This window comes from Trachypithecus francoisi, unplaced genomic scaffold, assembly GCF_009764315.1.
Source record: "Trachypithecus francoisi isolate TF-2019V2 unplaced genomic scaffold, Tfra_2.0 Lachesis_group0, whole genome shotgun sequence".
NCBI classification, from domain to species: Eukaryota; Metazoa; Chordata; class Mammalia; order Primates; family Cercopithecidae; genus Trachypithecus; species Trachypithecus francoisi.
This window is the reverse complement of record NW_022681453.1, coordinates 135,519,552-135,543,617: the sequence shown is the minus strand read 5'-3', so window position 1 is coordinate 135,543,617 and position 24,066 is coordinate 135,519,552. Positions and strand designations below refer to the sequence as shown.

Here is a 24,066-nt window from a genome sequence, read left to right as displayed (position 1 = left end):
AGCTCCCTTTGTTATGTGTATAAAACAGAGAGGCAGAATGGTAGTGCTTGCCATTAAGTTCCATCCCTCTCACATCCTATCCTCTTAATTATTTCTGCATAGAAACCCTGAAGAAAGTTTAACGGCTTTCTCCTGCCTTCAGTGAGATGCCACTGGCTGATTCTTCGAAACACCAGGAATAGGAGAAGTAAGCTAATCATGCTGGTCACAAATCTACAAGAAAGGCATTTCTCAAGTCACAGGAGACATAACATGGCCTCTGCAAGGTACCTTTGGTCCCAGATAACAGACATCTTCTAATATGTAAATGTGTTCATTGATTCTTTACAATATTTTTACAAATGTACTATCCAGTGGTATTCTTTTTAACCAGTATTAGTTCTCAAACCAGCTATTCTACCCCTGAATAATCTAACACTGATTGATTTAACTTACATATACGAAACTTGAAATATATTAATAGCACATCCTATGTAAACCAAAACCATGCTGGGGTTAAAAATGTAGATAAAGAAATGTTTGATTTTAACTTTAGTTATTATTTTCTAGTCATCAGTAAACACAATCAATTTCACTAATAACAAAATACCAAACATACGTACTAGCAATCATAATTGTTTAGATACTAAAGTATCTTTCTTTCACTCAAAGATTCATTCACTTAATGAACAAATCTTCTCACGAGCAAGACATTACGCTCTGGTGTGCTTTAACAAATGGTCAGATGACAAGATGCTAATGTTTCCCACACCCATTGATAAACAGGAACTTGCAGGCTTCAGTTCTTCTATGCTAACAGTCACTTTCATCCATCTTCATATTATCTTCCCAAAACAAATGTTAAAATAATCTTCAGCAATTGAAAAATATTTTAAGGTTCTAACATAAAAGATTTTGGTAACACGGTAAAAACTCACTACCTTCAACACTAATTCAGAATAATCAATGATGTTCTCTCATTAGAAAAAAACTTACTTCACAGAAAATAGCAATTAATAATGTAAATAAGATATGGAAGAATATCTAAAAGTTTTATCATAATTATTTTAACTATTTTCCAATATTTTGCAATAATCTAATAATATAAAAGGATGAAAGATACAAATAAAAAATTTCATCTCTTCTTCAAAGCAGGGTTCCTTAATACAGTTTTTTAACAATTTACTGGGTTTACCATCATTTTTATTGATGTAAATAGGATCAAATAGAAAATATCAGTATACACTGCACACAACAAAAACAGAAATTATCTGTAAAACTGTTACTTCAGTATAAATATTCATACATACCGGTAAAAGGCATCTGTTAGGAATGGTTTAGTCTGCTATAACAGGATGTTTTAGAAAAAAAAGATTTTAAAAAGAACAAAAGGAATGGTTTAGTCAAAGTGTGATAGCTACTTCCCCAATGCCCTTGACTAAGCAGTGGCCTAATCTGAATACTAATACCATGGAAAATTTTAAACAATTTGCAATAAAACAACGTAACTCAGCCTTTCACTATTTCACATTGGCACGCATCCTCAATGCCCCATCCTACATCCTCACTTCTTCCTCTCTTCTGTCCTCTCCTAGTTAGTTCTTTAACTGCAACCAACGTTAGCATACGTCACACAGCAGAATAAATTAATGTGCGGAAAATATGGATGAACCTTCTCTTTAAATCTTTCAAACTAAGTAACTCTACTTCTTGAGACAGAGAAGGATCTGCCCAAGCATGAGCAGGACTAAGAAAAAATTTCAGTCTCTCTCCGCTTTACTAGACTTAGAAATTTGAGAGAGAACCGGGCCAGGCACTGTGGCTCCCTCCTGTAGTCTCAGTGCTTTGGGAGGCCAAGTCAGGCAGATCACTTGAGCTGAGAAGTTTGAGACCAGCCTGGCCAACATGGTAAAACGTACAAAATCTACAAAAACTACAAAAATTAGCTGGGCGTGGTGGCACACACCTGTAGTCCCAGCTACTTGGGAAGCTAAAGTGGGAGGATGGCTGGAACCTGGGAGGCAGAGGTTGCAGTGAGCCATGAACATGCTGCTGCACTCCAGTCTGGGCAACAGAGCGAGACCCCACCTCAAAAATAATTTTTTTAAAAAAAGAGAGAAATAATGTAAAAATAGATATTCCTGTGAGGATAAAAATGAATTAAACGAATCAAATCAAATGAACACATTTTCCCCAAAATTGTGTCCAGCCATCACTATAATAGGCTTATAGCCTAAAAATTTTAAAGTATATTTTAGGAAGGTTTTGCATTCACTAAAGAAAAGCACTAGCCCAGGCTGTTTGTTTTGAAAGATGACTAAAGCATGGTCACCCGAACCATGCAAAACATCAGAATTTACAATTTTGTTAACCCCTTTTCTAAATAGGGTCTCTTGTCAGAGTCATGTTGAAAATTAACTAGCAAAACAGCTGTAAGAATAGTCATCATCATAAAAATCATGCTATTCTGTCCATACAAAGATGAAAATAAAGACACACTGCCATATGCTTCAAGTAATTATTCAAGCAGCCTGATGGTTTTGCAGTGAATCATCACTCACTCTCCTGTTCACTCTGGTGATCTCCCATCTGAGTGGATGACAACTCCATTCTTCTAGATGCTCTAGCCAAAAATCTTGGAATCATCTCATCTTTCCTTTCTCTCACATCTAATCCAACAGCAAATCCTCTAACTTCAAAAAATATGCTATATCCAGAATCTGACCTCTTCTCACCATCTCCACTACTACTTCTCTCCCCTGGATAACCTCCCTCCACCCTTGTGCCCTTATAAAACTATTCTTCATATTGCAGCCTGAGGTGTTTGTTTGTTTGTTTGTTTTTGAGACAGTGTCTCATTCTGTCACCCAGGCTGGAGTGCAGTGGCACAATCTCGGCTCACTGCAACCTCTCTCACCCAAGTTCAAGTGATTCTCATGCCTCAACCTCCCAAGTAGCTGGGATTACAGACATGTACCACCAAACCCAGCTAATTTTTGTATTTTTATAGAGATGGGGTTTCACCATGTTGGCCAGGCTGGTCTCAAACTCCTGGAATCATGGGATCCACCCGCCTCTCCTCCCAAAGTGCTGGAATTACAGACAAGGCACCTCGCCCGGCCTGCAGCCTGAGTTTTAAAATGTAAGTCAGGTCATGTTAAATCTCTGTTCAAGGCCGGGCGCGGTGGCTCAAGCCTGTAATCCCAGCACTTTGGGAGGCCGAGACGGGCGGATCACGAGGTCAGGAAATCGAGACCATCCTGGCTAACATGGTGAAACCCCGTCTCTACTAAAAAAATACAAAAAATTAGCCGGGCGTGGTGGCGGGCGCCTGTAGTCCCAGCTACTCTGGAGGCTGAGCCAGGAGAATGGCGTGAACCTGGGAGGCGGAGCTTGCAGTGAGCCGAGATCGCGCCACTGCACTCCAGCCTGGGCAACAGAGCAAGACTCCTTCTCAAAAAAAAAAAAAAAATCTCTGTTCAAAACCCTGCAACGATTTTCAATCTTACTCAAAGCAAAAGCCAAGTTCCTACAATAACTTACAACCTGACAATCAGGACCACGCATCCATACCACCTTACCTTTCTAACCTCTTCACCTATCTCTCTCTTCACCTTCTGATATACTCTGCTCTAGCTGCCCTCACACCTCCTTAGCATTCCTTAATCCCATCAGCATGCTTCTACTTCAGAACATTTGTTCTTGTTGTCCTCTGTTTGGAACAAACTTTCTGCAGATAACCACGTCATTCACTTCTTCACCTTCTTTGGGTCTTTCCTCAACTGTCACCTTCTCAGAGAGGTTTTCCCTGACCTAAAACTGAAACCCCACCTCCATTCCTAGCAGTCACTAACCGCTTTCCTGCTTTTTCTTCTTCTTTAGAGTTTCTAGATTATAAACTCTGTAAAAGCAGGCATTTTTTGTGTTTGCTTCACTGTTTTATCTCCAGCATCCAGAACAGTGCCTGGTACATAACAGGAGTTCAATAAATATTTGCTGAATGAATTAATCAAATAGTGGGGTATATTTTCAAGGAAAAAAAAAAAATCTTGTTTGGGAAAGAACAAACACAGAAATAGCCCAGTCTTCATGGATGTTATTTCATTGTCACCATCATGTACATTAACATTCACTGAGCATCCATTCTGTGTGCCAAGTCTATGCTGAGTACTTTCTTTACTTACATTTCTTCTTTTCATCTAATCATTACAATAATCCCATGCGATAGGTTCATGGTCTTACAAGGCAATGTAAGTAAAGCAATGTAATTAAGGTAAAACTTAGGTCATACAATTAGTTAGGCAGAGTAGGGCCTAGAAATAAGAACTACCTGAGTTTCAATACTTTGCTCTTAATTGCTGGGCATCTGCCTCTTCAGATTAAAGCTAACATTTATTAATTGAATTTTATGCATCAAGTTAAATTATTTACTTGCAATACCCTATTTAACTATTATCATTAAAAAAAAAAAAAAGAGGCCAATATTTTTAGTTGCTTAGCCAACATACAATTTCCCCTTCTTTAGTAAGAGAATCCTGACCTATTTTGTTTGAAGTAATAATGTGTCCAGCTAAAGTTTCATTTCCCAGCCTCCCTTGCAAATGACCAAATTATATAGTTCTGGCCAGTAAAATAGAAGTGGAAGTCACTGAGAAAGGACTCCAGGAAAGAAAGTCTTTTGAAAGAAAGCCAACTCAGCTTCATGTGTCTTTGTCCTTTTGCCATATTCTTCTGGACTAGAACACAAGCATAAGTCTAGAGGTGGAACAACCATCTTCCAACTATGAGAAGGAGAGTCACCTGCTAAGTGTGGTGGCATGAAAAAAAACTAGGAGCCTGGGTGCCTGACAGCACCTAGGCTGCCACCTCCAGTCTTCTTGTTATATAAGGGGGGAAAAAGATTTTATTAAGCCACTATTATTTCTATTTTCCCCACATGCAGAGAAATGTAAGCCCTATTTGATAGAACACTATGAGGTTGTTGGCCCAATGCTGGCCTCACAGAAAATGTCACTTTAGCTGAGTCTCCCAATAAGCGGAAAAATACACTATTAAGCACCACTCTATTGAAAGCATGAAGTCCTTCACATTTATGGAGGCGCTAAAGGTAAGGCCCTGGAATCTGTATTTGAAAACCACAACTTTGGACTCAAAATGTGTGGCTAGTAAACAATTAATGAAAATAAAAAGGGAACGTCAAGAATAGAAATATATTGCACTGCCTTCACCAAAGTGTCAAAACTAGGTGAATCATACCTTAAACCTAGTATGAAGTTTTCAATTTTCTAGTCTGAGGTAAACAGTGAATACTCATTGAGACTTTTCACAGTGCAGGCAATAAAAGCTAACTGGCACAGCCCTCTCTGCCATTATATTGTATTATTAGCAATATCATGGTTACAGTTATACTACCATGTCCAACATAAATCCCTAAATCCATCTAAACCTGAATGAGGCCTGGACTAAGAAAAAAAAAAGATGCAAAAATAAAATAAAATAAATGCAATAATATTCCAATAAGTATTAAAAACAGATTCAAAATATTGTAAGTGTTACAAGATTTCACATCACATAGGATTTCATATTTCATGGCAATACCAAAAATTGGGAAATATGAGGACAAGAGAAAGGGTAAAAAAAGGTCAGAGATAATAACAACTATCATTTTATACAAGCTAAACACTTCCCACAAATAATGACACTCAACCTATATAACAACCCCAATGACAGAGGTGCTATTCTCCCCAGTATACAAAAAGCTGACATGGAAACTAATTACATAATTTGTCTAAGATCACATAACTAGTAAGAGGCAATGCCAGAATTTGAATCTGGGTCAGTCTAACCCCAAAGCCCAAATTGTTACAGCTGCTTCAACACATGCCAAATACAGTATAACACATGCTCAGAGATTCTAATCTAAGACTAAGGGCTCAAAAATACTGAAATTCTAATCTAAGACTAAGGGCTCAAAAATACTGAAAGATCAATGATTAATTGTGAGAAGGACACTAACATCTTTTACACATAATCATACTTAAAGAACTTCAAATCTTGCCAAAGCATGCTTAAGGCGATACGATTCTTTAAAAAAAAAAAAAAAGCCCTTTGAATTTCAGTCTATAGGCTTTTAATATGTTCCCAGGAGGAGATTCTGTTCTCTGTAGGACTTTACCAGAAAGATGAAGAACAAAACAGAATGTGAGAAACAATCCCATAAATAGTATAGTGCTAAGAAGCAAATGTGAAAGAAATTACAGTTCAAATAAACAGATTACAGTTCAAATAAATGTATGTGTTTTGATGGAGATGACACCATTACACTGATTTCTCTAGAAAAAATCCTTTGAAAACAAAATTTAAATGATCCCAAAACCTTTTTTCTAGATTTTAATCATTTGTTTCCTGAAAAAGTTGAGTGTAACCTGAAATCGCAAAGATTCATTTTGAAGACCACAGCTTATTATAAATTACTATGTACCAAACATTTTGGTATGTAAGCAAAGTTAGAATAAGAATACAACACTTTACTGAAACTTGCTACTTGTACTAGGCTGTAGATCAAGGAAAAAAATTTTTTTCTCCCTGTTGGGAAAATGGAGAGAGGCTGTAAGGAGTAGACTGGAAGGATGTGACAGGTGTGGAATATCTGTCAGATTTTTTTCACTCTAAGGATAGATACTTCCCTTGGCCAGGCACAGCGCTTCATACCTGTAAATCCCAACACTTTAGGAGGCTAAGGTGGGAGGATCGCTTGAACCCAGAAGTAGAGACCAGCCTGGACAACATATGAGACCCTGTCTCTACAAAAAATAAAACTATGAGGCGGGCATGGTGGCACGTGCCTGTAGACCAGCTACTGGGGAGGCCAAGGCAAGAGGATCACTTGAGCCAGGAGTTCGTACAGTAAGACAGTGAGCTGTGATTGCATTTCAGCCTGGGTGACAGAGTGAGACACTGTCTCAAAAAAAAAAAAGCAGGGGAGATATTTCCCTTAATCTGTGAGACAATGTCCCCCATCTTCTAGTTTATATCCAAGAACCAATGTAGATACAGGAACAAGGATCCTGAATTAGGCTACAAGGAGACATAGATGCCAGTATTGGCTCTGCCTCTAATTAGCTATATGGCTTTAGGCAGTCATTTTACCTTTCTGTCTCTGTGTCTTCAACTGTAAAACAAGGTGGTTCACCTTATTTCACACCATACACAAAAATTAACTCAATATGTATCAGAGGCTTAAATGCAAGAGCTAAAACTAACACTTGAAAGAAACTACAGGATAAAAAAATCTTCACAATGCTGGGTTAGTAAAGATTTCTTAGATACAACACCAACGGCAAAATAAATAAAAGAAAAAAAGTGATAAACATCAAAATTCAAAACTTTTGTACTTTAAAAGACACCATTAAGTAAATGAAAGAGGTCAAGCGTTGGGGCTCACACCTGTAACCCCAACACTTTGGGAGGCTAAAAATACAAAAAATTAGCTGGGTGTGGTGGCACGCACATGTAATCCCACCTACTCGGGAGGCTGAGACAGGAGAATTGCTTGAACCCAGGAAGCAGAGGTTGCAGTGAGCCAAGATCATGGCACTGCACTCCAGCCTGGGTGACAGAATAAGACTGCAACTCAAAAAAAAAAAAAAAAGTTAAAATTAAAGAAGGCTAGGCACAGTGGCTCACGCCTGTAATCCTAGCACTTTGGAAGGCTGAGGCAGGCGGATCGCTTGAGCCCAGGAATTTGAGATCATCCTGGGAAATGTGGCGAAACTTGGTCTCTACAAAAAACACAAAACTTAGCCAAACGTGGTGGCGTGCACCTGTAGTCCCATCTACCAGGGAGGCAGGGGTGGGAGGATCACTTGAGCCCAGGAGGTGGAGGCTGCACTGAATTTGAGATCATCCTGAGAAATGTGGCAAAACTCGGTCTCTACAAAAGACACAAAAATTAGCCAAACATGGTGGCATGCATCTTTAGTGCCAGTTACCAGGGAGGCAGGGGTAGGAGGATCACTTGAGGCCAGGAGGTGGAGGTTGCAGTGAGCCCTGTTCATGCCACTGCACTCCACCCTAGGTGACAGAGCAGGACTCAAAAAAAAAAAAAAAAAAAAAGGAAATGAAAAGAAAAAAAAAATACTACAGATGGGAAAATATTTAAATAAATCATATATTAGATGAAGGACACATACCCAGAATGAATACATATACCCACACTTCTATAACTCAAAAAAAAAAAAAAAAAAAACCAGCCAGGCACAGTGGCTCACCCCTGTAATCCCAGCACTTTGGGAGGCCAAGGCAGGCGGATCACCTGAGGTCAGGAGTTTGAGATCAGCCTGCCCAACATGGTGAAACCCCATCGCTACTAAAAATACAAAAATTAGCTGGGCATGGTGGCGAGCACCTATAATCCCAGCTACTCAGGAGGCTGAGACAGGAGAATTGCTTGAACCCAAGAGGCAGAGTTTGCAGTGAGCTGAGATCTCACCACTGTACTCCAGCCTGGGCAACAGAGCAAGACTCCATCTCAAAAAAAAAAAAGAAAAGAAAAAAGAAAACAACCCAATGGGCAGTCCAACTGGACAAAAGATTTGAACAGCTATTTCACCAAAGAAGATCTATGAAAGCCTAATAAATAAGCACATGAAAGGATGTTCATCATCATTAGTCATTAGGGCAATGCAAATCCAAACCACAATGAGATACCACTTCATAACCACTAGGATGGTTACACGCAAAAATACAACAAATGTAGAGAAATGAGAACTCTTATAATTACTAGTAGGAACATAAAATGGTACAGTTATTTTGAAAAACAGTTTGGCAGTTTCTTAAACAGTTAAATTTGTGATACAACCCAGCAATTCCACTCTTGGGTATACATCCAAGGAAAACGAAACAAATTCATGGGATGACTTGATGCGAATACTCAAAGCAGCCTTATTCCAAACACCCAAAAAGCAGAAACAATCCAATGCCTATTAACAGGTGTCCAATAAAAAGGAACCATGTACTACATGGCAGATGGATGAACCTCAAAAAGCATTATGGGAAGTAAAAGAAGCCAAACGCAAAGGACCACATATTATATGATTACATTTACATGAAATGTCCAGAAAGGGCAAATCTATAGAGACAGAAAGTATATTTGTGATTGCCTGGGGCTGGGGGTGGGAACAGGGAGTGACTGCAAATGGACATGAGGCATCTTTCTGGAATGATGGAAATGTTCTAAAATTGGATTGTGGTGATGACTTAACAATTATGTAAATTTACTAAAAGATTATTGAATTGTACATTTTAATCAGGTAAATCTTACGGTATGTAAATTATATCTCAAATTTGTTTTTTTCAAATGAAAAAATGTTTATGCTAAGCGAAAGAAACCAAACATAAAAGACCACATGTTATATGATCCCATTTACACAAATGTCCAAAAAAGGCAAGTCTATAGAGACAAAAAGTAGATTTATGGTTGCCTAAGGCTGGGGGTGGAGAAAGGGATTAACTGTAGGAAAGCACAAGAGATCTCATGGGGATGTTGGAAATACTCTAAAACTGGATTATGGTGAAGACAGTTGTACAACACAGGGAATTTACTAAAAATCACTAAACATTACACTTAAAATGGGTCAATTTTATATTAAATTATACCTCAGTAAAGCTGTTTTAAATCTATGAAAGATGGTCAAATCACACTGGAGTTCCTAACCATGGACCACTTTGTGAATGTGAGGAACACTAACCCTATCCAGAAGACTGAGAGGCTACCTTTTGCCCACTCACAGACATCCTTAGGGTCTGAGGACACCAAATTAACAAATCACCAAATCTCTAGCGCCTTTGCAACTCTGAAATTCTTTGCCATCTTAACACCAAAGGCTTTGAGAATGACTACAACCACCCTCTTCACCCTAGAAAGATGGACACACTACCAGAAAAAAAATAAAAACTCTTCTTTTAAAATGACGATAGGGAATCTCGTCTTTACTTCTCTGGCATCATTTTGGAATCTTCCATTTAATCCTTTTCTTCAATATGAAACTGACTGGCGGAACCAGAAGCAATCAGTTCAGACCAGGAACCAGCTGTCTTTAGAACCAACGAATACACGTCAAAGACCCAATAAATACGTAGCAAGTACACAGGCCCATGAAGTGGCTTAAACAAAGATGTGATGTCTTTATTTAGTCCAGGTTTTTTTGTTTTGTTTTGTTTTTGTTTTTCCTACAGAAACCAATACTGCTTTAAGCCCAGATTGTCTTAAAACAAGAGGCAAGTAAAAAAAAATTTTTTTCACAAAGTTTTTTTAAACCCACAGTGAAATAAACACCGACACTCCCAAGGCAGCTAAGAAGTCTTCAGTTGGTCTTTGCTATAAAACTAATTTTAGGGCAGGATGCTGGCAAAGTAGACAATTCTCCTTCCTCCAATACACAGGTGTCTGCTCATGTCAGTTTGATTGAGCCTGTATAGCTAAACTCACCCCCCTTTTGATTTCCAAGGTCACTGGGTTATTGTTGTCCAACAAATACTCCCCTCACCCCCAGTCCCCAGCCTCCTCCCAATCCCTAGGCTTCTGTGAGAATCACAATCTATGTTTGTGCAAGTTTTGGTCTCTGCCAACTGGTATTCCTGGACCCCCTTCAAATCTTTTCACACACCAGCCCAATTTATCGGATCACGTCAAGGCACTATTTGAGGGCCTCCAGTGATACACAAAATTCCAAAATCTGTAGGAAGTCTGAGAAGATCCCTAAGCTCTGGCTCCTCCCTTCCCTCTCTATCCTTGCCAGCCTTCCTTCAGGTCCTAAAACATACCGAGCTTTTCCCCTACTCAAGGCCACTGCATCTCCTCATCCCTCTGTAAGGAAAAATCTTCCTGAGGCTCTTAATCCTCACTTCTCATCCTTCAGGGCTCAATTGAAATGTCATCGCCTCAGAAAAAGAATTTTCCTTGAAATCACCCTAACTAGATCTCCAGGTTATTCTCTATCAGAACATCTTGTTTATCTCCTTCATGGCACTTGCCAAAACCTCTTCTTTTTAATTCCGCCCCACACCCTCCCCCCCCCCACCACCACAGACAGAGTCTCGCTCTGTCGCTCAGGCTGGAGTGCTGTGGTGCGATCTAGGCTTGCTGCAACCTCCACCTCCCGGGTTTAAGGATTCTTCTGCCTCAGCCTCCCAGGTAGCTGGGACTACAGGCGAGCCCCACCACATCCAACTAATTTTTGTATTTTTAGTAGAGACAGGCTTTCACCATATTGGCCAGGCTGGTCTCAATCTCCTGACCTCGTGACCCGCACGCCTCGGCCTCCTAAAGTGCTGGGATTACAGGCGTGAGCCACCACGCCCGGCCCTTTTTAATTCTTTTTGTCTACTTATTTAATATCTACCTCCTCGACTGGAAAGTCACTCGAAAGGAGTCAGAAGCTGGGTCTCTGTTGCTCAGCGTGGTTCCTGCAGCTTCACCTGGAGGATCCCCAGCTCGCCCCAGCACGGACCGGGAGGAAAAAACTAAAGCAGAAATCGATGGCTGTGCCCACAACTTCAAGATCCCATTTCTCACACAGCCTCGGTAAGGCCTGTCCCACACCTGCAGTTTCTTTCTCTACAAGACACATGGCTCGCTCCTGTCCACACATCGGAGAATGCTGTACACAAATCTCTCCTGAGCCCCCTCAAGCCCCACCCCATCCCACGCCGCCTCACAGGCGCGCGCCTCAAAACCCCCTTCCCGTCTCACACGCGCTCGACACAAGCGTCCCACGAATTTCTGTGAGGGCTGCGCTCCCCGAGCTTCCGCGGATCCCCACGTTCCCGCGTCCCCCGCCGCCCAGCGCCGCGCCTTCCCCCTCCGCGGCGCCTGCTCTCACCGATCACCTCCTGCAGCTCGTAATCGTCCCTGTTGATGGACCAGGGCAGGGCGCTCGAGTCCTCGGACATGACGGCGGCAGCGGCTCGCGGTCCTCCCTCAAACTCGCTGACCTCGCTTGTCTCCTCGCCGCGCGTCTCCCCACCCCCAACAGCCGCCGCCGCGCCCCCACCAATCGTCTCGGAACAGCCACGGGTCGGACGGCGCCAGGGCGCGGGGTCACCGCGCGGCAGAGCGGCGGGGGCTCAGAGCTCCGGCGGACCTCGCCTCCTGCTCCTCTGCGTCCGGCACTGCCCGGCCCAGCCCACGTCCTGTCCTCGGCCTCCGCAGCAGCAGCGACAGAAGCTTTGCCTGGGCCCAGCCCCTCTGTCCCGCCCTCCACCCCAGCCCCACGCACGGGCCAAACTTTCCCTTCTCCCTCCACCTGCCGACACGCAGCGCGCTGACGTCACCGCGCTGGTCACGCCCCACCTCGGGCTCGCCTCCGGCCGCCATCTCCAGTGTGGCTGGATACAAAGTGAGCGAGCTAGAAACCCGAGAAGATGGGAGTTGGCGGTGAAAGGAAAGAAATGCTTAGGTAGAGGTTCATCGAAGGCATCGAAAAGCCTTAGGAGAGCCTCAAATAGCACAGAGGCAGTAGCCACACTAAGCATGGCGACCAAAGGGCCGCAAAGTAGAAGGGGCGGAGCCACTTCTAGCGCCTGGAGCACGTTGCTGGCTCCGTCGTCGCATTCATTGGTTTGTTTGAGAAGGAATCAGAAAAGTAATGGGTGTAGGTAGACGTCAGTCATAAGTTGGTCCCGCCTCCAGGCTCTTAGAGCGCTTCTCCTTGTTAGGGCTGTAGCCCTTCAAGAGCCCCATTACCCCGCTCGTCTTACCACTTCCTCTGGAGTGACGTCACGGCGTAACCGTCACACCCTCGAGACGTGCGAAAGGCTCCACGGGGTGTGGAGAAGCCCTGAGGGAGCGGCTGGGTGGGGTGGCCTTCGGGTGTGGACCACTGCCAACTAGGATAAAAGGCCTTGGGCCACCGGTCGGAGTGAAACTGGAAGTTTGCCTGGTGACATTTTTTTCAAGGCGAACGTTCTCTCTAAGGCATGCCGTGGCGCTGTCTCTCGCGGTTCCCTCCTGCATTGGGCGGGTTCTGTCCATTCGCAGCTTTAGATCTGCAGCTCAAGCACCTGCCTTGAGGGCCTCGGAAGGTTTTTTCCCCCGAACAGGGCTTGAGCTATTAAACGAGTCAGATCGACCCACGGATCGGGGGGTTGTCTCACGAGCCTTGGCTTTTGTCACCCCCACTGAACAGTTTTCTCAGTTTGACTTCGTAGTGCCGTTGGAGAAATTAGCGAGCTGAAGACAACACGCTTGGTAAATTGGATTTTAAAAAATAAAGAGCATCTAACAGGAATAGGGCTAGGTGCGAAACTGTTCTAGGTTGGACACCTTTCAGTCCAATGGCAATTATTAAGGAAGAGACTTTAGGCCGGGTGCAGTGGCTCAACTTTGAGAGGCCGAGGCGGGCGGATCACCTGAGGTCAGGAGTTCGAGACCATCCTGACCAACATGGTGAAACCCCGTCTCTACTAAAAATACAAAAATTAGCCAGGCGTGGTGGTACGCGCCTGTAATTCCAGCTACTAGGGAGGCTGAGGCAGGAGAATCGCTTGAACCTGGGAGGCAGAGGTTGCAGTGACCCGAGAGCATGCCGCATGCCACTGCACTCCAGTCGGCGACAGACCGAGACTCCGTCTAAAAGAAAAAAAGAAAAAAAAGACTGGGTGCGGTGGCTAACGCCTGTAATCTCAGCACTTTGAGAAGCGGGGGGGGGGGGGGCGGGGAGGGTGGGAGCTGGCGGCGGGGGTGGATCACAAGGTCAGGAGTTCGAGACCAGCCTGGCCAATATGGTGAAACCCCCGTCTCTACTAAAAAAAATACAAAAAATTAGCCGGGCGTGGCAGCGCGGGACTATTCGGGAGGCTGAAGCAGGAGAATGGCTTGAACCCAGGAAGCGGAAGTTGCAGTGAACGTTGATCGTGCCACAGCACTCCAGACTGGGTGACAGAGCCAGACTCTGTCTCCAAGAAAAAAAAATTCTTTTCCTGCAAGCCATTGGAAGTTCAGAGGTTTTTTTGTTTTGTTTTGTTTTTTTGTGGGAGACGGAGTCTCGTTCTGTCGCACAGGCTGGAGTGCAGTGGCATGATCTCGGCTCACTGCAACCTCTGCATCCCATGTTCAAGTGAGCCTCCTGCCTCAGCCTCCCAGTAGCTGGGACTACAGGCGCGTGCCACCACGCCCAGCTAATTTTTGTATTTTTAGTAGAGACGGGGGTTTCACCATATTGGCCAGGCTGGTCTCGAACTCCTGACCTTGTGATCCACCCACCTCAGCTTCTCAAAGTGCTGAGATTACAAGGGTGAGCCACTGCGCCTAGAGTTTTTTTTTTTTTTTTTTTTTGAGACGAAACCTCGGTCTGTCACCCAAGCTAGAGTGCAGTGGTACTATCTGGGCTTACTGCAACCTCTGCCTCCCAGGTGCAAGCGATTCTCCTGCCTCAGCCTCCTGAGTAGCTGGGATTACAGGCGCCTGCCACCACGCCTTGCTAATTTTTGTATTTTTGGTAGAGGCGGGTTTCACCATGTTGGTCAGGCTGGGGAAGTTTAGGTCTTAAGCTTGAGCTACACCAGTTCTCCTCTCCTTGCTAGGAGTCCTGCCTTTCTACTGCAGCAAAACCTGTGTGGCAATCTGGCGTTACTGCACTGGGCAAGTAGATCTTAGTTTGGTTCTAAAACACCTCCAAGCACTGGAAGCTCTGCGTGAGCTCTGCTGTGGGAGGTCCAACTGACCATGAAACCAGTCAACTAGAAGCTACTAGTGGGTTTCCACCTAGTTGGTAGGATTGGAGAATGTTTCATGAAGAAGGAAGCATTTGTACCAGACCTTGCAAAGTTAACATGATTTCAATACATGCACATTTAGAGGATAAAATAGTCCAGGCCCAGCAAAGATGCCGCAGTTCCAGAAAGCATAGCATAGGCCTTGCTGTAAGTGGTTTCAGCCATTACTACTGACACTTTCTTTACTGTATGTTCTGCCTTTTTCTTTTTGCAGGGAGGAGAGGGATGGGATCAAATGTATCAGAAAGGACCTAAATCTGATGGTAAGTATTAGCTTCAAGGTTTGTACCAATAGAAAGGTCTACAAATCAGAAATTCTTAACTTGGGGTTGTTGAGCTGTATGACCCATGGACATACTTCAGTTTTTTTTGTTTTTTGTTTTTCTCCCTGGCATGGTGGCTCAAACCTGTAATCCCAGCATTTTGGGAGGCCCAGGCAGGTGAATCACGTGAGGTCAGGAGTTCGAGACCACCCTGGCCAATACGGTAAAATCCCATCTCTACTAAAAATACAAAAATTAGCCAGGCATGGTGGCTGGCGCCTGTAATCCCAGCTACTCAGGAGGTTGAGGCAGGAGAATCGCTTGAACCCAGGAGGCAGAAGTTGTAGTGAGCCAAGATCATGCCACTGCACTCCAACCTCAGCAAAAGAATGTGAGACTCCGTCTCAAAAAAGAAAATATATATATATATAATATATAAAAAATATATATAGAAATATAATAGGGTATACTTCAGGGAGAGATTTTGGCAACCTTCCTCCTTTCTTCCCCTTCCCCAGTGAAAAGGAGCTACTAATCTAATAGTGAAAATTCAAGATGTTAATTGGCCCATGTTCTTGGCAGGCAGGGTCACCAATGGATTCTGTTCTGCCTCCTCCACAAGCATAGCTTGATGGATTAGTTGAGTCAGAACCAGCTCTGCAGATCTGCTCATTTCATTTATCCTTTCTCCTTGATTTTCTCCATGTAGCCTGATAGAGGTTGGGATTCTGTGATTTTAATATGCAAGGAATTGGCGGCTCTTTGAGGTCAGAATCCAAACCTCAACCTCATTCTCAGCCTGTGGAGTACCTTCCATGTGAAAGGGAGTATTGTCATAAACACTGAGTATAAAGTGGTGACCAAAGCAGACTCAGTTTCTGTTTTCAGGGAACAGTCTCGTAGAAAACAGTAAGCAACTAAGCAAATCGTGTAGGAAAAGGCAAGTATACTGTGACAGAGAATAGTTAGGAAGCCAGCCATGTGGTGAGTACAGTTGTCCCTTGAACAACACAGGTTTGGACTATGGGGCCTACTCGTAATGATACATGGATTTTCTTCTGTTTCTGCTACCCCAAGACAGCAAGACCGACCAGCCACTCCTTTTCCTCCTTGTCCTCAGCCTACTCAATGTGAAAACAATGAGAAGCCCTTTGTGATGATCCACGTCCACCTAATGAATAGTAAATATATTTTCTCTTCCTTAGATTTTTAAAATTTTCTTTTCTGTAGCTTTATTGTAAGAATACAGTATATAATACATGTAACTACAAAATATGTGTTAATCTAGTTTATGTTATCAGTAAGACTTCCAATCAACAGTAGGCTATTAGTAATTAAGTTTTGGAGGACCCAAAGTTATATATGGATTTTTGACTGTGTAGGTGGTGGGTAACCCTAATGTCCTCATTTTTCTTTTTTTTTTTTTTTTTTTTTTTTTTTTTTTTTTTTGAGACGGAGTCTCGCTCTTCCGCCCAGGCTGGAGTGCTGTGGCCGGATCTCAGCTCACGGCAAGCTCCGCCTCCCGGGTTCAGGCCATTCTCCTGCCTCAGCCTCCCGAGTAGCTGGGACTACAGGCGCCCGCCACCTCGCCCGGCTAGTTTTTTGTATTTTTAGTAGAGATGGGGTTTCACCATGTTAGCCAGGATGGTCTCGATCTCCTGACCTCGTGATCCGCCCGTCTCGGCCTCCCAAAGTGCTGGGATTACAGGCTTGAGCCACCGCGCCCGGCCTGTCCTCATTTTTCAAGGGTCAATTGTATTTTAAACAGGGTACAGTGGGGATTTGGGGCACTTTTGAAACTTTTAATAAATGCTTTTATTCCTGTTATATTATGCTGCTGCTTTTTGTATATAGCTCTGTCAGTAGTCTTCAGGGTATGGGGAAGAGGGAAGGTAGGATGATTCTGGAACTGTGGTCCTTTTATCAGAATTTCACCAAATCCTACCTAGGTTTCTTGTAAGTATGGCATATTTTCCTGAGGCGAGGGACCTTGTTTTTCCTTACATTTTCAAAGGAGCCCTTGTCTTAGTTTGGGTTCCCCTAACATCAGACTCTGAGACCAGGATTTGGGTACAAATAGTTTGTTTAGAAGGTGACTCCAAGAGGCAACTCCACTTTTGAAGGAGTGGAGAAGTAAGACAGGAAAGGAAGGATAGTCATTAAGGGTGTGCTAATGAGGGATCACTGTGTGGGCAACCAGGCTTAATCCTGCTGTGATCCATCTGGGAAACTATCGAACATACTTCAGAATTGTCTCACTAAGAGGTAAGGAAGCTGAGCTATTATCCCACCAACTCTATTCCTCTTTAGGGTGTTAACACTCCTGCACCTCTGTCCAGCTCAGTGCTTGGAAAAGCATGCTCCTAAGGTCAGAGAATGCACTCATGCAGACATAGGCAGTCCTCCTCTTGTATTAGAACTCTCTAAAAGCAAACTTCAGAGTAGGCCCAAAGGATATGAGCCCAGTATAGACAGCATCTGCTGCTGTGCATAAACCCAAAAGTTGAGACTCACTGTCTGAACTGAGAAACGGGGAACAAAAGTATATTCATGCTTCTCCTTCTTACTTTATTACCCTTAAGTAACTTACTTGCATTGGGCTTTGCTTTTAGTGCCTGCAGAATAGAGGAAAAAAGACTGATTTCAAGACTAGTGATGTTTTGAAGTGGGGAATTATAGCTGTAACAATTCAAGTTTTATAGGCTCCTGTGATTCAAGTCTAAAAATTAATGTATACTCTATGTGAGAAACCCGAATATAAAGAAAAACACAACCTTATACCTCTGACCTGAGCTGATTTTCTTAGCAGTTTCATGTCAGTACCAGGACCAATTATAGACTGCTAGAATTTATTCCCTCCCATCTATCTCTTATCACATGTCACACTTAATGTGATGGGAGGGCGATAACAACCAAACCCCCTTAGGTGTGCTTTTCACTTTGTGCCTAGAATAATACCCTGCAGAGGCATGCGTTCAGGCATGGTGTTGATTAAACAGATGAAGTGTGAGAGTAGAGGGGACATGCGCAAGCTAGGAGTCTGGAGCCTGGTGACAAACTGACGGCTTGGCAATCCCAGAAAATGAATGTCTAAAGTGATGGGCACTCAAGACCTGCAGAAATGCCTATGTATAAATGTTATTGTAGGGGAAAAAAATCTGTCCATGAAGAAAGTACAGTCTCAGCATCAAGCTGGATTATGAGCCAGAAAGGAGCTTCAGATTCTCCCAGGCTGGCACCATGCCAATTAGATGAGCTCAAGCCAAACTGAGCAAAAGATGGGAAATACCTGACTGGGGTGGAGCAGATTTCTAAGTGCCTGCAATATTTCAGACACTCTTAAAGGTTTAATATGTCTGAAAACCCAATTAATTAGGATGTTTATCGTGGCATTATTGTAAGAGAGAAAATTTAGAAACAGCCTATGTGTTCTTTGATAGAGGACTGGTAATTGCTTGTGTACATTATGTGGAACATCTCAGGACACGTAAGACATTTTCTGTGTTAATGTAATTGATGCTGGCTGAAGCAACAACCTGAAAATCTGGATGGCTTAACCCAAAAGCTTTTTTCTAAAACACGTAAAGTCCAGTGCAGAGGTCTCTGGTCCCTCTCCTTCAAGAGGAGAATGAAAGATTTTGGCTATCTCCATCTTGTGGCACCACCATCTTCTGGGGCCTTCTTGGAGTCTTTGCTGGATCCTCTGCCTTCAGCCAGCCAGTCATTTGAGAGACAGAACACCACAAAGTGGGCCAAGATTCAGCTGTATCTGTTACCTCTTCCCATATTGTATTGGTCAGACCAAGTCATCTGACTCCAACGTAACTCTAGGAAACTGAGAAATGGCTTCTGTGTGCTCAGGAAGAAGAAACAGATGGGACTGGTGAGCATCTAGCCAATTTCTACCACAAATGCTCATTTTGGCTGCCTCCAGGCCAAAGGCAATAACTTGTTGAGGAAAAGGAGTGAGAGGGATATATCCTTTTTGACATTTTGGATATTATAAATCCATATTACTTGTTTAAAAATTACTTAATTGAGAAAGTGTGGACTGGTAAAATTATGGCTCATCCATACCATGAAACATTACACAACAGTTAGAAGAATGAAGTAGGCCAGGTGCAGTGGCTCATGCCTTTAATCCTGGCACTTTGGGAGGCCAAGGCAAGCAGATCGCCTGAGCCTAGGAATTCAAGACTAGCCTGGGCAACATGGCAAAACCATGTCTCTACAAAAAATATAAATGTTAGCTGGGCATGGTGGTGTGCACCTGTGGTCCCAGACACTTGGGAGGCTGAGGTGGGAGAATCACGAGGTTGCAGCTGCAGTGAGCTGCGATTATGCCACTGCAGTACAGCCTGGACAACAGGGTGAGACCTGTCTCAAAAAACAAAAAAAAGAAAGAAAGAAAGGAGGGGGGAGGGAGGGAGGGAGGGAGGGAGGTAAGGAAAGAAGGAAGGAAGGAAGGAAGGGAGGGAGGAAGGACTGTACATACTGAAATAGTATGATCTATGTTAAGGTATACAAGCAACTTGTAAAATAAATTCAATTTCTACCTGTACATAAATATATAGAATAAGTTCTGGAAGGTACATGGAGGTGTAATACACATTTGCTTTCTGTGTATTGTTGGAGCTCTTTATAAGGAGAAATACCAAAGAACACAACGTGACTTAAATTGCTGAAAGCAATTCTCCAAGATTGATTCCACAAAAATATTTTGAGAGCCCATAAACATAAACTTCAGCTGCATTAATCAGGAAAATGCAAACGAAAACTAAAATGTGATATCACTTGACTCTTCACCAATAGGTAAAAACTAAAAAGCTGGAGAATACTAAATGTTGGCCAAAATGAGGAAAACAGAAACTCATCTTCTGACAGTTGGAATGAAAATTGATACAACGTCCCTGAAAAACAGTTTGGTGTTAACTAGCAAAGTAGAACCTGTGCCTCCCCTACAACCCAGCAATTCCACTCCTGGTATACAACCAAAATAAACTTTGTACTTGTATTCCAAATAATATATACTAGAATACCTACATCAGCATATTTTGTAATGGCTAAGTAGAGGAAGTCACCCAAATAGAATGTAAAAGTATTCATACAATGGACATTATACAGCAGCAGAATTTACCTACAGCTGTATAAAATAGATGAGTCCCAAAACAGGCCAGGCGCAGTGGCTCACACCTGTAATCCCAGATCTTTGGGAGGCTGAGGTGGGTGGATCACCTGAGGTCAGGAATTCAAGACCAGCCTGGCCAACATGGTGAAACTCCATCTCTACTAAAAATACAAAAATTAGCCAGGCGAGGTGGCAGGCACCTGTAATTCCAGCTACTAGGGAGGCTGAGACACGAAAATCACTTGAACCCAGGAGGCAGAGGTTGCAGTGAGCCAAGATCATGCCACAGCACTGCAGCCTGGGTGACAAAGTGAGACTGCCTGAAAAACAAAACAACTACCCCCCAACACACACACACACACACACACACACACACACACAGCAATGCTGATAGAAACAAAGTAACAGAAAAATTCATAGAGTATGATTGCATTCACAAAAAGATCAAAGTACAATTGAATAAACTTATTGCAAGGAGACAACAAAAAAATTCAAGTTAGTGATTAGCTCTAGGGGGAAGGAGAAGGCTGCAGCCCAGGTAGGGCACATGGAGGACTTAGTAGATATGGGTCATGTTCAGTATCTAAACCTGGATGATGGGTACACACATGCTCAACTATTCATAAATGTTCATGTGCTCTAAGTATGTTTCAAAATTTAAATACCAGTGTTTATGGCACCCCCACCCCAGCCCTTCCTCTCTTTCACTCTGAGGAGACTCCAACATGATCCATTCCCACCTGGTCTCCTTGTGCCTCCCTCAGCCCTTGTGCTCAGCTTATTACTCCTTCCAGGAATGCCACTTTTCTTTGGTTCCACCTGTCCAGATCTTACCTGCTTTGCCCAGTTCAACGGATGACCCACCCTCCCTGCTCCACCCACACCCCTTAGAATGCTTTTTCTGAGATTGTTCCAGCTTACCACCTCCCTCAGACCATTTCTGGGTACTTAGCCTATGGTGCCATGTACCCATAGTCTTCTCTTTTTGTGAATATTCTGTATTTCAGATTAGGTTGTAGGTCCCCTGTGAGGAGTGGAAATACCCTATGACTAGAAAGGAAGTAAAGCATTTTTCTGGGGTTTTCATTTTTTGCCCACCTTAAGTCCTGTCAGCATAATGACAATCTGAAAACTTATGAAGAGCTGATTTTCTTCCCTTTTTAGGAAAATTTGCAAAAAGATATGCTAGTCAACTCTCAGCCTTAGGCAGGAGTATCTCTGAGGGGCAGCTGTAATTTATAAAACATTCAAAACTACAGGTATCCATCACTATCAAACCTAGGAACTGGATATTCATATTTATGTTCAGATAACTTGGTATCCCCCACTCTCTGAACTCAGGATCTGAATAGATTCAGACAGCATGTAATATAATGCCTACTTTCATAACATGAATTCAGATAAAAAGCCCTGAGCAGCCATTAGATTTAAGTGCTAGGCAACACACTAAGGGATATAAACACCTCATTTAATCAGTAAAATAGCCTTGTGAGGTTTTATGCCAGTTTTACAGATGAGAAAACTCAGAAAAGTTAAGAAACTTGTTCCAGAAATTCCTGGAAATGCTTAACACAGTGCCTGGCTTATTTTAAGTGTTGAATAAGGGATAGCCGGTAATTATAGGTTGATGGAAATAGAATAAAGCATTACAGAGACAGAGATTGGGCAACAATGCTGAATGGTTTGACTCAGGTCTGCTTACTCAGGAAAAACAGGAAAAACAGACATCTGTGTAATGTCATTCACACCATACTGCTGCTGCATCATTGCTTGCCCATGGCACTGCCTAATTTATTATTGCAAAATCTGATTATGGAAATAAAAGCTTTCTATTTGATTCCCAGTGGATTGTGGAGCTTTCTTTGCCTTGTTTTCCTTCAGTGCCCAACCTGAACAAATGAATTAGGGTTCAGGGTCTACCAAATTAGAGAGGGCTCTGCCTGTGTAAACTTTGAATTGGAATTTTTAAGACATCAGGAAATGGGAACTAAAGTGGCCCTTAGTCTCTATCAAATGTAATTCACAATATTTATGAACGATTCTCTGTGTGCACAGCTGTGAGCAATCTACCTAAACAGGAGATCATCTTCCAATGTCCAAAGAGGCCTGGGCCCCTAGAACTGATGCTGTTTTCCTGGTGAATGCCAGTGGACCCCATCCAGCAGGCAGTGAAGACGTTATCCTCCTATTATGGGTAACCTGGTCTCTCTTAGGTAAAAGCTAATTCAATTAGCTCTGCAGTGCCTAGTTGAGCATGAGTGTAATAAAGTTCCACATTGACCCCTTACATAGAATTACATATAACTGTCCTACAGAATGCCCTGCCCAAGAACTTAACCCCTACTAATCCTAGATAGAAAAAGAGCTTCCTGTGCCCCATGAAGGTATGGGGAGGTATTGTAGAGGCCTGTACAGAGAGTTGGAATGAAAGCCTACAGAGGTGAGACTTTGTGACTGAAAGAAAATGATTGGAACTGTAGACTTCAGTGCTGGATGCTGGCATCACATTCCTAAGGCCATATGCGGCCCGCTGCATCTCAGCAGGTGACACATAGCAAGTCAGGAATAAAATCAGGTCAGGCACTCCATGGCAGAGCCAGAGGACAGTACAAGGACCTGCTCACAGAGATCCAAGGCAACCCTTTCTTTCCACCACAAGGTCACATGAGCCTTCTCTTTCCCAGACTCCCAGACACCATCTTGGCAAGATGAAGGGAGAAGAGAAGGAGGCCTAAAAAACAGCGTTTGCGTAAGAGTGATCAAGTTACCCACAAAGACACCAAAAAAATCTAATAATATTATTATTGGCAAGCTAAATTTTCCCCTTCCCACCCAGCAGGGCAGGGGTTCATGCAAAAGATTCAATTATAGAAAACAAGCTACACTGTCTTCACACCTCTGAGTTATAATGTGCATACCTACTCTAATGATTTTTGTGCTTTAAATTAGCAGACATTTGAATTGTCCGGTTACAGCCAGCCCTTCGGTGAAGCTGGATACACCCACACAGTTATCAGTAGAGCAGGAAAGGGGACCCTTGTGACAGGAGCAGTAGTGATTCAGGGCAGACTACGGATGGGCCCAGTGTTCAACGCAAAGTGGGCAGGACCCACAGCAGAACAGGAAGTAGACTATCGTGGACATGGAGGGACTGGGGTTGCATGAGCACTCCGAGGGACTTGCAGCAAACCCATTTTGTCTTGGTTGCTCGTGGCAGAAACCCCAAAGTTCATTAGGATGCCAGCATTCCTGCTGTAACAGTGGCCAGATAGAAATCCATTTCACTCTGGCTGGGTGCCTTGACTCATGCCTATAATCTCAGCACTTTGGGAGGCCAAAGTGGATGGACTGCTTGAGCTCAGGAGTTTGAGACCAGCCTGGCCAACATGGTGAAACCCTGTCTCTACTAAAAATACAAAAATTAGCCAGGTGTGGTGGTGTGCACCTGTAATCCCAGCTACTCGAGAAGCTGAGGCAGGAGAATTGCATGAACCTGGGAGGCAGAGGTTGCAGTGAGCTGAGATTGCACCACTGTGCACCAGCGTGGGTGACAGAGTGGGACCCTGCCTAAAAGAAAAAAAAAAAAAAAAGGAAATCACTCTGACATAAAAGTCTGAGTGTAAGCAGTCCTGACTGATAGTTCAACTCTGTAGTATCAGGGACCCAGGCTCCACACTTCTGCAGCATGAGATGAGAAGGTTTTTTTTTTTTTTTTTTTTGAGACGGAGTCTTGCTCTGCCACCCAGGCTGGAGTGCAGTGGCCGGATCTCAGCTCACTGCAAGCTCCGCCTCCCGGGTTTACGCCATTCTCCTGCCTCAGCCTCCCGAGTAGCTGGGACTACAGGCGCCCGCCTCGTCGCCCGGCTAGTTTTTTGTATTTTTTAAGTAGAGACAGGGTTTCACCGTATTAGCCAGGATGGT

The 24,066-nt window shown here is 43.3% G+C and overlaps 1 protein-coding gene and 1 long non-coding RNA gene across 4 annotated transcripts in view; one reads left to right on the top strand and one right to left on the bottom strand.

The window, feature by feature from the left end:
• OXSR1 (oxidative stress responsive kinase 1) overlaps window positions 1–12,282 on the bottom strand; it is a 94,407-nt gene extending 82,125 nt beyond the window's left edge. The window contains exon 1 of one of the 3 annotated variants that reach the window (XM_033212049.1): window positions 11,862–12,282. In XM_033212049.1, the coding sequence (XP_033067940.1) occupies window positions 11,862–11,931 (70 nt within the window). In that variant the 5' untranslated portion in view covers window positions 11,932–12,282. The remainder of the gene's footprint in view (window positions 1–11,861) is intronic. The other 2 variants (XM_033212048.1, XM_033212050.1) reach the window with 2 other exon arrangements.
• A 427-nt stretch (window positions 12,283–12,709) lies between these two features.
• LOC117083888 lies at window positions 12,710–20,079 on the top strand. The gene is made up of 4 exons (XR_004437244.1): window positions 12,710–13,228; window positions 14,969–15,017; window positions 16,095–16,198; window positions 19,830–20,079. It is a non-coding gene; the product is annotated as an uncharacterized LOC117083888 (long non-coding RNA).
• Window positions 20,080–24,066: the final 3,987 nt, after the last annotated feature.